Source organism: Leucoraja erinacea, chromosome 28 (assembly GCF_028641065.1).
Source record: "Leucoraja erinacea ecotype New England chromosome 28, Leri_hhj_1, whole genome shotgun sequence".
NCBI classification, from domain to species: Eukaryota; Metazoa; Chordata; class Chondrichthyes; order Rajiformes; family Rajidae; genus Leucoraja; species Leucoraja erinaceus.
Window position 1 is genome coordinate 3,621,436 of NC_073404.1, and position 15,700 is coordinate 3,637,135.

Genomic DNA, 15,700 nt, shown 5'->3' on the forward strand with positions numbered 1-15,700 from the left:
GTGTTTGGGGGGTTTTCTTTATTATATTTTTCTATCTTCAGCTGCGGAGGTCTTCCTTGGCCTGCCCGTCCGTTTGCGATTAGTAAGCTCACCAGTGCTCTGTTTCTTCCAACGTATGGCTGATGTTTCTAACAGTTTTATTCTTGGTTCTCAGTCTCATAATGGCTTCTTTGACTTTCATTGGCACAACTTTGGGCCTCATGTGGATAAACAGCAATAAAGGTTTCCAAAGGTGATGGAAAGACTGGAGGAAAGACTAGGTGCAGAGAGCTCTCTTATACCTGCATTAAGAAGGCAATTAAACACATCTGAGCAATTACAAACGCCTGTGAAGCTCTGTATCCCAAGCATTATGGTGCCCTGAAATGGGGGGACTATGTATAAACACAGCTGTCATTTCTACATGGTGAAACTAAAATGTATAAAAATGGCCTTTATTAAAATCTGACAATGTGTACTTTAACCACATGTGATTTTTTTATATTGCAAATCTCAAATTGTGGAGTACAGAGGCAAATAAATAAATGATGGGTCTTTGTCCCAAACATCATGGTGGACACTGCAGCTCAGAAGATGCAAAATATTTTAACATATGTTTTACCATCCAGAATTATCACCATACCAAATATGTAGGTTGGAGCTGCAGATGCTGGTTTACACCAAAGATAGGCACAACATGCTGGAGTAATTCAGCGGTCAGGCAGCATCTCTGGAGAAAAGGAATAGGTGACCTTTTGGGTCTCGACCTGAAATGTTTCCTATTCCTTTACTCCAGAGATGCTGCCTGACCCGCTGAGTTAATCCAGCATTTGGTATCTATTATCACCATACCATCTTTATTGTGCATTTCAACGTTATTTTGGGCACGAATTGTCCATTTTTTAATTAAATTAATATAACAATGCACAGTTAGGGTCAGCTCAGTGACACAGTGCATAGAGCTGCAGCCTCACAGCGCTAACCTCAGGTGCTGTCTGTATGGAGTTTGCACGCTCTCCCTTTGGCCGCGTAGGTTTCCTCCGGGTGCTCCGGTTTCCTCCCACATCCCAAAGATGTCCGTGTAAGTAGGTTTATTGACCCTCTGTAGGGAGTGGATGAGAAAATGGGATAACAGAACTAGTGTGCGTGGGTCAGCATGGACTTGGTGGGCCGAAGGGCCCGTTTCCATCCTGTATCTTTCAGTCCATGAGTCCAAACCTATCTGCGCGTATTAGTTCAAGAAAATAGCTTCCCACTAGCTCGAATGAATGAATGAAAACAGTTAAATAGTTCTCTGTGATCAAGCTGCCCTTTAAAAGTCTGTCCTAAAATGGCCTTGGGTGGTACTGGCGTAAAATCAGTTCTTTTTCCTTTCCTCGATTCTTATTTGTCTTATTTTGTTCCATAATATAAAACGCGGGCAGTGGGTGACAATAGCCCTTTGTTTAACGTTTGCAGTAAAGTAAATGCCATTTTATTTTAATGGGAATGTTTTGTCTGATATAAACTTTTATAATCTGACTTATTTCCAATAGTTCTCCACAATTACATATTTACTTCTTGTTCAGGCCAAAACAATATCCCACGGCTAATGTGGGAGCTCTGCACTAGGTGTCTGCCCCGTCTGCCATCATCAGAGACTCCAACCAGCAAGGAGAAGTACAGCACAGCTTGGATTAGGAAGAAATACATTTTTTAAACTTCTTTCCCCCTTGCCAACCCCTTGTCACACTCTTAGAAACAGCACCCTGATATTAATAAAATCACGGAACTATTTTTGGCTATGTCTAACACTAGAAGATTTAAGAAATGTAAAAGGCTAAAGTTTCAGAAAAGAAAAATACAGGTCCAGACATCAAAATATTTTCTCTTCGTCTCTGCAGAGTTCACGTCCAGCAATGCAATCTATTGAGCAGATGACAGACTGTGTTACACCTCGGTTTTGAAATCGGAATGGTTTATCATTCGAGCACCAAGTGTCAGGGTTGTGAGGTTCAGGATGGGGTTCAGGTCCTGCACCCACACTTTGGCCTGTGCGCTGAACCCCTACTGGCATAGCAGTCTGCATTTTACTACGCTAACACTATTCAAGTCTTGAACACTTGATGTATTCCGTGGGCTGCAGGATGGTGCAGCGGTAGAGTTGCTGTCTTACAGCGCCAGAGACCCGGGTTCAATCCTGACTGTACGGAGTTTGTGGGATAACGTGGAAAGTGGGATAACATAGAACAGGTGATCAATGGTCAGTGTACTCGCGGTGGGCCTATTTCCTTGCTGTATCTCTAAACATCATGGCGGTGCAGCGGTAGAGTTGCTGCCTAACAACGCCAGAGGTTTGATCCTGACTACGGGCGCTGTCTGTATGGAGTTTGTACCTTTTCCCCGTGACCACGTGGGTTTTCCCCGGGTGCTCAGGTTTCCTTCCACACTCCAAAGACGTACAGATCTGTAGGTTAATTGGATTTGTAGGTTAATTGTCTTCAGTAAAAATTGTAAGTTGTCCCTAGTTTGTAAGATGGTGTTAGTGAACGGGGATCGATGGTCGGCACAGACTCTGAACCGAAGTGCCTGTTTCTGTGTGGTATCTCTAAACTAAACCAAAACGATAAACTAAGCCCTTGGAGTCATTGAGCCATCCAGCGTGGAAACAGGCCCTTCGGCCCAACTTTCCTGTGCTGACCAACATGCCCCAACTACACTAATCTCACCTGCCTGGCCCATATCCCACTAAACCTATCGTATCCATGCGATGATCCACATTGAAAAGACCCTTAATCTATTTTAATTCATAAGTTCTAGGAGTATAATTAGACGATTCGGCCCATCAAGTCTCCTCCACCATTCACTCTCTCCCTCTCAACCCCATTCTCCTGCCTTCTCTCCATAACCTCAGCCACCCGATGCGCTTTTGTTTTTGGCTGCAGAACACTAGACTTTCACTTCAAATATTTAGTTTGGAGATCAGTTTGGACAGATGCTAGTTGTTTCCCTATCTTTTTACGTTTCACTGAAGGAAACCATTTTGTGCATTGTTCCTGAGATAGATATTTGAGGTGTTCACCCCAAAATACCATAGACCCTGGTTTTTTTCCAACCTCTTTATAACGGATAGGGGACAGGTCTACAGGCGGCTGCCCGCGCCACTTCCCGCACGTACCGTCTCCGCGGCTGGCCCCCCACTCCGCCGCTTCCTTAGCCACGCACGCCGCCGCCACCGATTGCTACCCGCACTCCGGCCGCCCGCGGGCCCCGACCATCGACACCGCCGATTCTCGCCTCCCCCCGGGATTCCAGGCCCAGTTCCGGACCGAGAGTCTGAAGACGTATCTTGTCCCGAAACGTCACTTATCCATGTTCTCCAGAGATGCTGCCTGAGCCGCTGAGCTACTCCAGCACTGTGTGTCGTTTTCTGTGTTAACCAGCAACTGCAGTGTTTGTTTCTACTACTTACACAATGATCATCCCTAAACTCGGTTATGGCAGACAATCGACAATAACAGACACCATTCCCCCTCTCCCCCCCCCCCCCATGGCCCGTTATAACGAGGGGTTACTGTATATTCATTACAGCTAAACCAAAGGCAATTGCATAGTAACATTTCAGAAGCTAAAGGTCTGAATGCTTTTTTCATCTTTCAAATATGTGAGTGCGTGCTGGCTGCTTCAAACGTTTATTGACACTCTCAATGTCAAGTTGCACCATAGCCAAACATTCATCTATTCTGATGCAGTGAGGCCATGGAACAACGCACCCTCTATAAAACAATGTGTCATTTCAGTTGGCACAGACTGTGCCTTGACGGAAGTGAATCTTAATTTTGAACAATTGGCTCAAAGTCATTGAATAGGGTGTGACTGTGTTTAGTTTGCTTTCGTTCAGTTTAGAGATACAGCGCGGAAACAGGCCCTTCAGCCCACCAGGTGCTCCCCAATCTGTGATTCTTGCACAGTTACACTGTCCTACACACACTAGGGACAATTTACTCTTATGCCATGTAGACAAACCCGAGCCAATTAGCCTACAAACCTGCACGTCTTTGGAGTGTGGGCGGAAACCGAAGATCTCACAGAAAACCCACGCGGTCACGGGGAGAACATACAAACTCCGTACAGACAGCACCCGTAGTCGGGATCGAACCCGGGTCACTGGCGCTGTGAGGCACCAACTCTGGGCCACCATGCCACTGTGGTGCTGGCGGCCTTTTTGAAGCAGTGACTCCTGTCCTCCACCACTGCTCCGACATATACAACTTGGAGAGATATGAGACAGCGGTAGAATTGCTGCCTCACAGCACCAGAGACCCGGGTTCGATCCTGGCTATGGGTGCTGTCTGTACGGAGTTTGTGACCACCTGCTCACAGTGCTCCGCTTCCCTCCCACACTCCAGAGAGGGACGGGTTCGTAGGTTAGTTTTCTTTGGTAACTTTGTAAATCACGGCTGTTACGGTTTTCAGACTCCTATACCTCCTTCCCTATGGCGGTAGTGATTGAGAGTGTGGGCAGGGTGGTGTGTGGCCTTGGTGGTGATGGCTGCCTTTTTGAGGCAGTGACTCCTGTAGATCCTTTCGATAGTTGGGAGGTCAATAGCCATAACGGAGGGGTGATGGAACTGTGTCTGTCCACGCAGTCATGGATATTGAGTGAGTAGAGGAGCGGACTGCACACACTGCCCCCGACATGCTCAGGAAGGGGTTAACAACAAGGAGCAGCTGCAAACACCTAAAAAGAGAACATTCTGGAAATAATCAGCAGGTCGGGTTCTTTCACACAAAGTACACACTGCTACAATCGAGTGGTTTCAAGGTTAACGTTTTTCTGAGATTAATTTCTTTTCTAAATTCCAGATTTATTGATGAGGTCACATTTGGAGTACAGTGTTGAGCTATGGGCACAGCTATAGGAAGGGTGTTGTTGCTGGAAAGAGTGCAGGCAAGATTTATGAGGATGTCACCAGGACTTGAGGGACCTAAACTGTAGGGATTGGAAAGGAAGGGACTTTATTCCTTGGAGCGCAGGAGACTGAGGTGTGATCTTAGGGGTGGATAAGATCATGAGGGGAATAGATAGGATGAATACCTAGTATTTTAGCCAGAGTAGCAGAATCAAGAACCAGAGGACATAGGTTTAAGGTGAGAGGGGAAAGATTTAATAGGAAGCTGAGTGGCAGCTTTACACACGGGTATATTGAACGAATCACCAGAGGAAGTAGAAACAAGGAACTGCAGATGCTGGTTTACACAAAAAGACACAAAGTGCTGGAGGATCTCAGTAGGTCAGGTAGCATATCGGGAGAACATGGATAGGTAACATTTCAGGTCGTTGATGGGCATCTTGGTTGATTTTGACAAGTTGTGCTAATGCGCCTGATTCCACGCTGGATGTTTAGTTTAGTTTAGAGATACAGTGTGTATACAGGCCCATCGAGTCCACACCGACCAGTGACACTGTCTAACACACACTAGGGACAGTTTACACTTATACCAAGTAACCTACAAACCTGTACGTCTTTGGCGTGTGGGAGGAAACTGAAGATCCCTGGAAAAACTCACGCGATCACGGGGTGAACGGACAAACTCCGTACAGACAGCACCCGAGGTCGGGATCGAACCCGCGTCCCTGGCTCAAAGCGCTGTCAGGCAACAACTCTACCGCTGCGCCACCGTGCCGCCCCTGCTGTATCATTCTATAAACTTTATATAATTTAGGTTTTAGTTTAGAGATACAGTGCGGAAACAGGCCCTTCGGCCCATCAAGTCCATGCCGACCAGCAATCCCCACACACTACACAGTCGTACACAACCTAATGCAAGGTAGGGTAAAGGGCCTGTCCAACTTTCACGACCGAATTCACGACCTGTGCTGAGTTTGCCCTTCACTCATACTCGCAGCATGGTTGTCACGAGGTCGTAGGTAGGTCGTGATGCCAGTCGTAGGTACTCGTGGCATCAAGTAGGTCGGGGCGTTTTTTCAACACGATGAAAAATGTCCACGAGTAAAAAAGGTCGTGAATTAGGTGGTGAAAGTGGGACAGGCCCTTTAGGGTTCGGGTTAGGAGAATGTACGTACTCCGTACAGACAGCACCTGGCGTCAGGATTGAACCCGGGTCTCTGGCGCTGTGAGGCAGCAACTCTACCGCTGCGCCACCGTGCCGCCACGTTAGTCCAATTTAAATTGTCCATCTGCCGTGAACTCACCTCCCTGTATCAGTCAGTCAACATCTGGCTACCGTCCTGTAACTTAACCATGTACTGATGTCCCTGGTGGAGACATTTCAGATCAATGTCCTTCAAGGACCGGAAACTTGAATCATTAACTTTCTCTTTCTGTTCATATCTTGCCTCTGGTGAATACCAACACTTTCCCTCATTAATTCAGCCTTACCTTAGTCCCCAGTATTCCCTTGTAAACTTGCAACTGTGCTGGTGTATAATTCATTGCAGGGTAAGGGAAGAAGGTGGGAATGATAGATTATTATTTTGCATCAATCCAACAAGGAAGAACAGTGTCTTAATAGTTTTTGATAGACACAAAAAGCTGGAGTAACTCAGCGGGTCAGACAACATCTCTGGAGAAAAGGAATAGGTGATGTTTCGGACAGAGACGCTTCATCAGATTGAAGATGGGTCTCGACCCGAAAGGTCACCTATTCCTTTTCTCCAGAGATGCTGTCTGACCCGCTGAGTTTTGTGTCTATCTCCAGATTAAACCAGCATCTGCAGTTCCTTCCTACACAACTAAATAGCCTCGTTGAGTCAGCACGATGTTCCCGATGTTGGGGGAGTCCAGAACCAGCGGCCACGGAGAAGGAATAAGGGGTAGGCCGTTTAGAACTGAGAATCGGCCTCCACTGCCATCTGAGGCAGAGAATTTCCACAAATTCACAACTCTCTGTGTGAAAAAGCTTTTCCTCAAAAGCTTTTTCACACAGAGAGTTGTGAATTTGTGGAATTCTCTGCCTCAGATGGCAGTGGAGGCCGATTCACTGGATACATTCAAAAGAGAGTTAGATAAAGCTCTTAGGGCTAGCGAATCAAGGGGTATGGGGAGAAGGCAGGAACAGGGTACTGATCGGGGATGATTAGCCCCAATTGGAGGAACACCACCTCATATTTCGCTTGGGCAGCTTATAGGTACAACCCAGCGGTATGATTTTGATTTCTCTAACTTCAAGTAACCCTTGCACCCCTCTCTCGCCGTCCCTCCCCACCCTAGATGTCCTACTAGATTCACTGCTGTCCTGTTGAGTTCCACTGTCTGTACAACGTGATCACCTTCCCCACAGCCAACAATGGACCCTGGTGGGCTCTTTCCTTGATCATCGTTACTTTTTGTATGTCTTTCATTTATTTATCCTATGCAACTTCGATATCTCTTGTTCCACTTTCCCCGGACTCCCGGTCCGAAGGAGGGTCTCAAACCTAAACGTCGCCTATTCCTTTTCTCCAGAGATGCTGTCTGACCCGCTGAGTTACTCCAGCTTTTTGTGTCTGTGTCCGGTTTAAACCAGCAACCGCAGCTCCTTCCTGCACGAGCAGTCGTGCTTTTTTGAGTGTAATATTCTGTGACGTTGCAATGCTTTTAAAGTGCCATGGGTAAAGTAAAAACTATTTATGGTAGGTTTCCCCCAATACCACACATCTTAAGGGATGCCTGTTTAACGCTCCTCCGGTATTGTAGGTACAGCAAAGAAGTCCTCCTGGGGGCCAGCTCTCTGCCTCCCCGCTGACACCGTGTCAGGCAGAATTTCCATCTGGTAATCCAGCTGCCGCCCGACCTCAATGGGCTCCTCCAACAAACAACATTAAGAAGTCAATAAATTGAACGTCTGTAATGTGGGAGAAGGTGTTTGACTTGAACCAGGCCTGGAAAATTCCACTGCTTCAACCGGCCTGAGTGAGCTGACTTGTGCTATCGGTCAACTGATAGAAGTAACAAAGAGGTTTGGTAGACAAAAGTGCTGGAGAAACTCAGCGGGTGCAGCAGCATCTATGGAGCGAAGGAAATAGGCAACGTTTCGTCCCGAAACGTTGCCTATTTCCTTCGCTCCATAGATGCTGCTGCACCCGCTGAGTTTCTCCAGCACTTTTGTCTACCTTCGATTTTCCCGGCATCTGCAGTTCCTTCTTAAACAAAGAGGTTTGCCAGCTGGGGTAGCTCAATAGCCAATGGCCAACTTTACATGCCACATATGCAACTGCGCAGTGAAATTCATTTTGCGAACATTACACGTGCGGGCGCCGCCATTTATTGCCGCCATTATGCAAAGCCCAAAGACTGGTGGGCCCGCGCGCTCGATGTACTGGAACAGCTCCCGCAGACCGAACGCCCCTCTCCTCGCCTCGCCCGGCCATCTTTGTGCTCCTCCTGCAGCCTAACTGAAGGCGCCGGATGCGTTACATCGGTTCACCCTCCTGCCCGGCCCCTTGCTCCTCGCGTCCAACTTCTCCAGCTCTGTCCCGGTTACGCTGTCTGCCGAGCCTTCGACAGCCAATCCCGCCGACCACCGAGGCTTTGGGCAGGACCTGGTCCTGGGCCTACCGGGCGAATCCCGCAGCGGGGTCAGTCCGCAGCGGGCGAGTCGGGCCTGCTTGCCGAGATGAAGAAAAGTCCCGATCCACATTCTCCAGAAATACTTCCTTGGTCATCTGTTGCTACCTCTCCCCCTCCCCCACCTCCCTCAACCCAGTTGTTCTATCAGTTCTGTTCGTATCCCTGTCATTCTCACCTCTTCCCCGGCCAACAATGGGCCATTGTGGGCTCCACCCTTCCTTGATCATCTGTTGCCGGCCCTGCTTTGTTCTGGCCTTTTCTTACCTCTCCTCTATACGCAGTCTGAAGAAAGATCCCGTCTTCAAAACGTCACCCATGCATATTCTCCAGAGATGCTGCCTGACCTGCTGAGTTACTCCTGCACTTTGTGTCCATCTGATATTTTCCCAGCTGACTGGGAACACAGAAGAATACTGGTCTTGCTTGTGCTTTGTGCCCTTTTTTAAATGGCATGAACGTCGAATTTACCAATTTTCGGTGACTAACATACAATACAAACCCCACTGCCTTCCCCCTCCCTCCCTCCCTTTTAGAATATAGAACAGTACAGTACAAGAACAGGCCTTGATTATGCTGGCGGCCCCTTGCTGAGGCAGCGTGAAGTGTAGATTGGGTGAAAGAAAACATTGCCAGTTTTCTACTGCGTTTAATGTCGGTCCGAGCGTCCGAAACACAGGCTGACTGGAGCATGTAACCGGGCTCAAAGATGTGAAGGCAGACTGCTGCTTAACCTCGGCTCATTCTGACAGAGATCCTGGGATTCATTTGACACATCCGTGCTGCTGGTTTTCAAGCGGCTTCTGATCGCGGTAACCAGGCGGAGAGTTATAATTAGCCCAGGACAGGAAACATCCTGCAGCTCAGGTGCACCTCTTTCATGCACCATTGGACCAGGCCAGGGCCATCAGCTTCTGAAACTGAGCAGAATATCTGATGACAGGGTGTCACACCAAAGCCTGACCTCGCCTTCTGACATTGATGTTAAACGGCTTCCGGCAGGTGACATTGGTTAACAAGCAGCAGTGGGAATTCCGTCTGGAATATTTTGCACCGTTCTCGAGGCCAATTATAATAGTGCAGTTGTTTTGACAAAGGAATGGAGCGGCACGGTGGCGCAGCGGTAGAGTTGCTGCCTCACAGCCCCAGAGACTCGGGTTCGATCCTGACTACGGGTGCTGTCTGTACGGAGTTTGTGAATCCCCTTCTTCAGACTTGACCCGAAACATCGCCCATTCCTTCTCTCCAGAGATGCTGCCTGTCCCACTCAGTTACTCAAGCTTTTTGTGCCTATCTTCGGTTTAATAGCCCTGTCGCACGGTACGAGTTCATTGCAAGAGCTCTCCCGAGTTTAAAAAAACATCAACTCGTGGTAAGCACGGAGAATGAACGTAGCGGGTACGTCGGAGCTCGGGGACGTCTCTTAGCGCTAACGGCAGGTACTCGGGAAGACTCGCTAACGGCACGTAAGCACGGGAAGACTCGTGAAGATTTTTCAACGTGATGAAAAATGTCCACGAGAGCCCCGAGTACCGACGAGTGGCCATTACCGTAAATCTCCGAGATCGAATCAGGGCAAACTACGGAGAACTCTTGGAATGAACTCGTACCGTGGGACAGGGCTTTAAAACAGCATCTGCAGTTGTTTCTTACCTATTTAATTGTCATATATAAAGACCACGGAACAATTACATTTTTACTTGTAGCACAACAGGCCTATAAACACAATACTCATAGATGATATATATAAAAAAAAAACTCCAACACTAGTGCAAAAAAGCCCAAAATCTGTCGTGCAACTAATAAAGTCTATAGTTCATTGTTTAGTTAGTGTTGTTTCGTGTTCAAAAGTGTGATATGTGGTGGGAACAAGTGCTGCCTGAACCTGGAGGTCACTGTTTTTGGACTTCTATAGCTTCTTCCTAATGGCAGGAGTGATAGGTGCAGAATCAGGCAATCCAGTCTATCAAACCTACTCGCCATTCAATAATGTCTAAGCTATCTTCCCCTCTCAACCCCATTCTCCTGCCTTCTCCCCCGATACCCATACTAATCAACTCATGTGAAAGGAGTAGAATTAGGACATTCGGCCCATCGTCCATTCTGCCATTCAATCATGACTGATCTATCTCTCCCTCCTAACCCCATTCTCCTGTCATCTCCCTATAATCCTTGACACCTGTATTAATCAAGAGTCTATCTATCTCTGCCTGAAAACTATCCACTGACTCCACAGCCTTCTGTGGCAAAGAATTCCACAGATTCACCACCCTCTCACTAAAGAAATTCCTCCTCATTTTCTTCCTAAAGGAATGTCCTTTAATTCTGGGGCTATGACCTCTGGTACTAGACTCTCCCACAAGTGGAAACACCCTCTCGACATCCGCTCTATCCAAGCCCTTCACTTTTACAGTGGGCTGAAGGGCCTGTTTCCACGCTGTAAGTTTAAACTGAGCTAAACATCTTTCCCATAACATGATGACCAGAACAGTTACGTAAATGAGGTGTACAAAGGTGAGTGGGGGAGGGGAAGAGTTGGGTCCACAACAGTACAGTGACGTCACTTGGTTCAGTATCTTCCAGTGTCTAAGTATCAAGGGTCCTGCAACTCGCAGTTGATCTGCCCCAGAACTAGTAAAGGGCCTGTCCCACTTAGACAATTTTTCAGGCGACTAGACTGTCGCCTGTATGGTCATGAGTAGTCTCCTCAGTCGCCCAAAGAATTGTAGCCTTTTTCTGGTCGCCGTTGAAGTTTGAAATGTTCGAAACTAGGCGCCAATGAGCGTAGCTTGACTTCTCCTGACGTAGGTGCTGTCGTTGATTGTCGCCAGTGCTGACTTGGGTGAATTCCATTGGTGGCTACACATGTCAACCGGCAACAGGTACCGGCGACTGAATTTTCTTAAGTTGTCTTCAGTTGTCGCTGACAGGGCGGTGCCTTGTCGTAGCTTGTCGCGGGTGGTCGTAGGTGCGGTCGTAGGTGGACGTCCTAATGTTTCGCCGGTTGTCGGTAGTTCAACTAGATCAACTTTCGGCAACTGACGTCGACTAGGTAGTAGGTTGTTGTACACATTGTCGTTGGGGATTCAGTCGCTGATTTTTCGGCAACCTTCTACGATTACGACAGTCGCCGGCAGTCGCCGAAAGAATCGCCTAAGTGGGACAGGCCCATAATGTTATGTGGAACGGCTGTGAAGATAATGCGATCATTTTCTTGTGCGGCTCTGGAACACTGCAGCCCCCCCCCACCCCACCCGCCAACCCATCTCAACTGCTGCCTACTCAAATTCCAAAGGGAAAACTTTTTTTTTCCCCCCTCTTTCGGTTTACACTCTCCCTGCTTTTGTGAATACAGCCATTCATTGCAAGGAACAATTACATCCACAAGGACGCCAGCAAGCTCAGGGAGGATCAAGCAAATGCTAAGCAGAAAGATCAGAGACCCCTGAACCAAACTAACTCATTAATGAATGTCCCAAACACACCCGAGCCAAAGCGTAATTTCCACGAATGCTCCACTTTGCTTGAATTATCCGTTGAAGTGCCCCATCGTCTGATTCACAACCAGCGTTGCCACGAGCTGTCCACCGGCCACGTGATAGGACTCATGAAGCTTATTATGCTTTTAATCACTTGCTTTGACATTTGATCTTGCACACATGCACTGCTAAAGTGATAATGGGGTTAAAGATGTGTTACCACTGAGTAATGTGTGGCAGAAATAGACGAGTCTCACGTCTGTAATCTCCTACTTGAGTATTTACAAATCCAGTTGACCCTGAGCTCCTTGACTTCCAGCATATTATGGCTACGCGATCCCTAATTGAAAAGAGAAATAAAGCGAAACCTCTTCCTTTGACGAAATGACCACCTGCCCTGTTCCGCTAGTTTGCCTCCAGACTGTTGGCTTTCTGGTCCACTTGTTGCTTTTGAGAGAGGATTGGTGGAAGGTGGAGCCATGCTGCACGGAAACAGGCTCTTCGGCCCAACTCATCCTTGCCAACCAAGATGCCCCACAAGAGCTAGTCCCATTTGCCCGCGCTTGGCTCATATCCCTCTAAACTCTCTCCATGAACCTGTCCATGTCTTTTAAATGTCGTTGGTGCCTCTGCCACAGAATGTGCAGTGGAGGCCAATTCACTGGAAGGTTTCAAGAGAGAGTTAGATATAGTCTGAAGAAGAGTCTCGACTCGAAACGTCACCCATTCCTCCTCTCCAGAGATGCTGCTTGTCCCGCTGAGTTACTCCAGCATTGTGTGTCCACGTTAGATTGAGCTCTTAGGGCTAACGGAATAAAGGGATATGGGGAGAAAGCAGGAACGGGGTACTGATTTTGGATGATCACCCATGATCATATTGAATGGCGGTGCTGGCTCAAAGGGTCCTGCATCTATTTTCTATGTTATTTTCTATGTTTCTATGTTACCTGCCTGAACAACCACCTCTGGCAGCTCATTCTATTTACCAACCACCCTCTTAAGTAAAACAGTTGCCCCTCAGGCTCCTAGTAAATCTTTCTCCTCTCACCTTATACCTACGTCGTCCAGTTCTTGATTCCCCTAACCTGGGTAAATGACTCTTTGCTCTAAGTTTAGTTTAGAGATACAGTAAAGAAACAGGCCCTTCGGCCCATTGAGTCCATGCCGACCAGCAATCAATCACCCTTAATTCTGAACTTCAACATTTATTCTACTTTGCATCAAAGTAGTGTGTCTCAGTCTGGCTATGTTTTGTGTCTAGCTGTGATTGACAATGGATTTCAGATGCTGCTTTCCATCATTTTCCTTCTCCGTTTTCCTTCATCAGTTCTTCATTGCTTCTTCTCCCCACTTCTGCTGGGGTAAATTTTTCACATAAAAGATGGTGGGTGTATGGAATGAGCTGCCAGAGGAGATGGTTGACGCTGGGACTATCCCAACATTTAAGAAACAGACAGGTACATGGATAGGACAGGATTGAAGGGATATGGAACAAACGCAGGCAGGTGGGACTAGTGAAGCTGGGACATGTTGGCCGGTGTGGGCAAGTTGGGCTGAAGGGCCTGTTTCCACATTGTATCACTCTGACTGTATGACCTCTACCTTATTGTGAACATTGGACTTTGTCTCTGGAACTGATGCGCTACAATGCTGAGAACTACATGTTACACTCTGTATCTTTCCCTTTGCTCGACCTGTTGTAACTCCGTTTGGGTAGATTGTATTTATGAATAGTAGTGTGTGATTTGAGTAGATAGCATGCAAAACAAAGTTTTTCACTGTACCTTGGTACACGTGACCATATTAAATCAAATCCTAAGCACGTCCTTCTCTACTTTGTGATGCAGCCAATATCTGCGTTCTAAGGTGCCACAGGATACAGACTTCATTTTACTTTAGTATAGTGATACACCGCGGAAACAGGCCCTTACGCCCACCGAGTCCACACCGACCAGTGGGCACCATACACTAGTGCTATCCTGCACACTTGGGATAATGTACAATCTTTACCAAAGTGAATTAACCTACAGATCTGCACGTCTTTGTGGTGTGGGAGGAAACCGGAGCACCCAGAGGAAACCCTCTAGGTCACTGGGAGAATGTACATACTTCGTACAGACAGCACCCTCGGTCAGGATGGAACCCGGGTCTCTGGCGCTGTAAGGCAGCAACTCTACTGCTGCGCCACCGTGCCATCCCTGCCTCTGAGCTATTTAACACAGTCCACATAACAGGCAAAGGTTGGCGAACCGATGAGCATATGAACAGCCGGTGAATGGGAAGGTAGCCATCAAACCTGTTCCTAGACCTAGGAATAGAAATTCATCTTCTATTGTGCAATGTAGGCATGATGGCTACTGCCCTTGCGTTGGATGCTTAGCACATACAATGGAGGATTATTGTCCACCTGCTATTGTCACCGATCCTTGCTCTCAACACTTCAGAAAATTACTGATCATGGATATAGATTTTTAATTTTGAGGTTATCTAGGATCCTGAGATGCTGCCTGACCCGCTGAGCTACTCCAGCACTTTGTACCTGTCCACGTTCTCCACAGAGATGCTGCCTGACCCGCTGAGTTACTCCAGCACTCTCTGTCTTTTGGGGGTTGTAGAAAGAAAGCAGTGCTGAGCTGAAGGGCGTGAAGCTCTCATCCTTTCTTTCGGCTTCTCGGTGGCCCCAATGCAGGTTTTCCAAGAAGCCTGTATCATTATCTACTAGAGCTGCTGCCTTGCAGCGGCGGGTGCTGTCTGTACGGAGTTTGTACGTTCTCCCGGTGACCTGCGGAACCTTTCTCCGAGATCTTCGGTTTCCTCCCACACTCCAAAGACGTGCAGGTTTGTAAGTTAATTGGCTTGGTATCAATGTAGAATTGTCCCTAGTGTGTTTACGGAGTCTGCCGGGGACTCCGTAGACCGAAGGGTCCGTTTCCGCGCTTTGTCTCTAAACTAAACTAAAAAAAGTCACGTGTTTCCAGAAATGGGACAGATGTTTTATCCTTGATGCACCTGTTTTTGCTCCAGAATATAACGTTTAATTTTCTTCTTTGTACAGCTCCTTCATTCCAAAATTCATCAACCACCTTTTCAAGTGCAAGCCAATCAGTATGGTGGGAGCTGAGCAGGTAAGAATTCATGGGAAATGATTTGCAAATGTCGGAAATCTGAAATCGGAAATCTGAAATAAGGAGAGGAAAAGTGTGCTCAAGTCAGAATTGGAAACTTGTCAGCGGTAGAGTTGCTGCCTAACAGCGCCAATGCCTGCTGTCTGTATGGAGTTTGTACGTTCTCCCTGTGACTGCATGGGTATTTTTTCCGGGTGCTCCGGATTCCTCCTACACTCCAAAGATATACAGCTTTGTAGGTTAATTGGCTTTGGTAAAGAGTGTAAATTGGCCCCAGTGTGTAGGATAGTGCTAGTGTACAGGGATCGCCGGTCAACGCGGGCCGAAGGACATATTTCCGCATTGTTTCTCTAAGCTAAAGTAAACTCAGCAGGTCAGGCAGCATCTTCCGTCTGAAGAAGGGTCCCAACCCGAAACGTCACCCATCTTTTTCTCCTGAGATGCTGCCTGAACCGCAGAGTTACTCCAGCACTTTGTGTCCATCTTTGGTATAAACAAGCATCTGCAGTTCTTTGTTACTTGTTACTATTGGGGTGGTCATTTGAATTCAGAAACTTGCTTTTCCATT

At 47.4% G+C, this 15,700-nt stretch overlaps 1 protein-coding gene across 1 annotated transcript in view; it reads left to right on the plus strand.

Moving 5' to 3' along the window:
- Positions 1 to 15,700, plus strand: part of vps53 (VPS53 subunit of GARP complex) — a 338,695-nt gene that overhangs the window by 272,456 nt on the left and 50,539 nt on the right. The window contains exon 19 of the mRNA XM_055657535.1: positions 15,063 to 15,132. Within this exon, the coding sequence (XP_055513510.1) occupies positions 15,063 to 15,132 (70 nt within the window). The remainder of the gene's footprint in view (positions 1 to 15,062; positions 15,133 to 15,700) is intronic.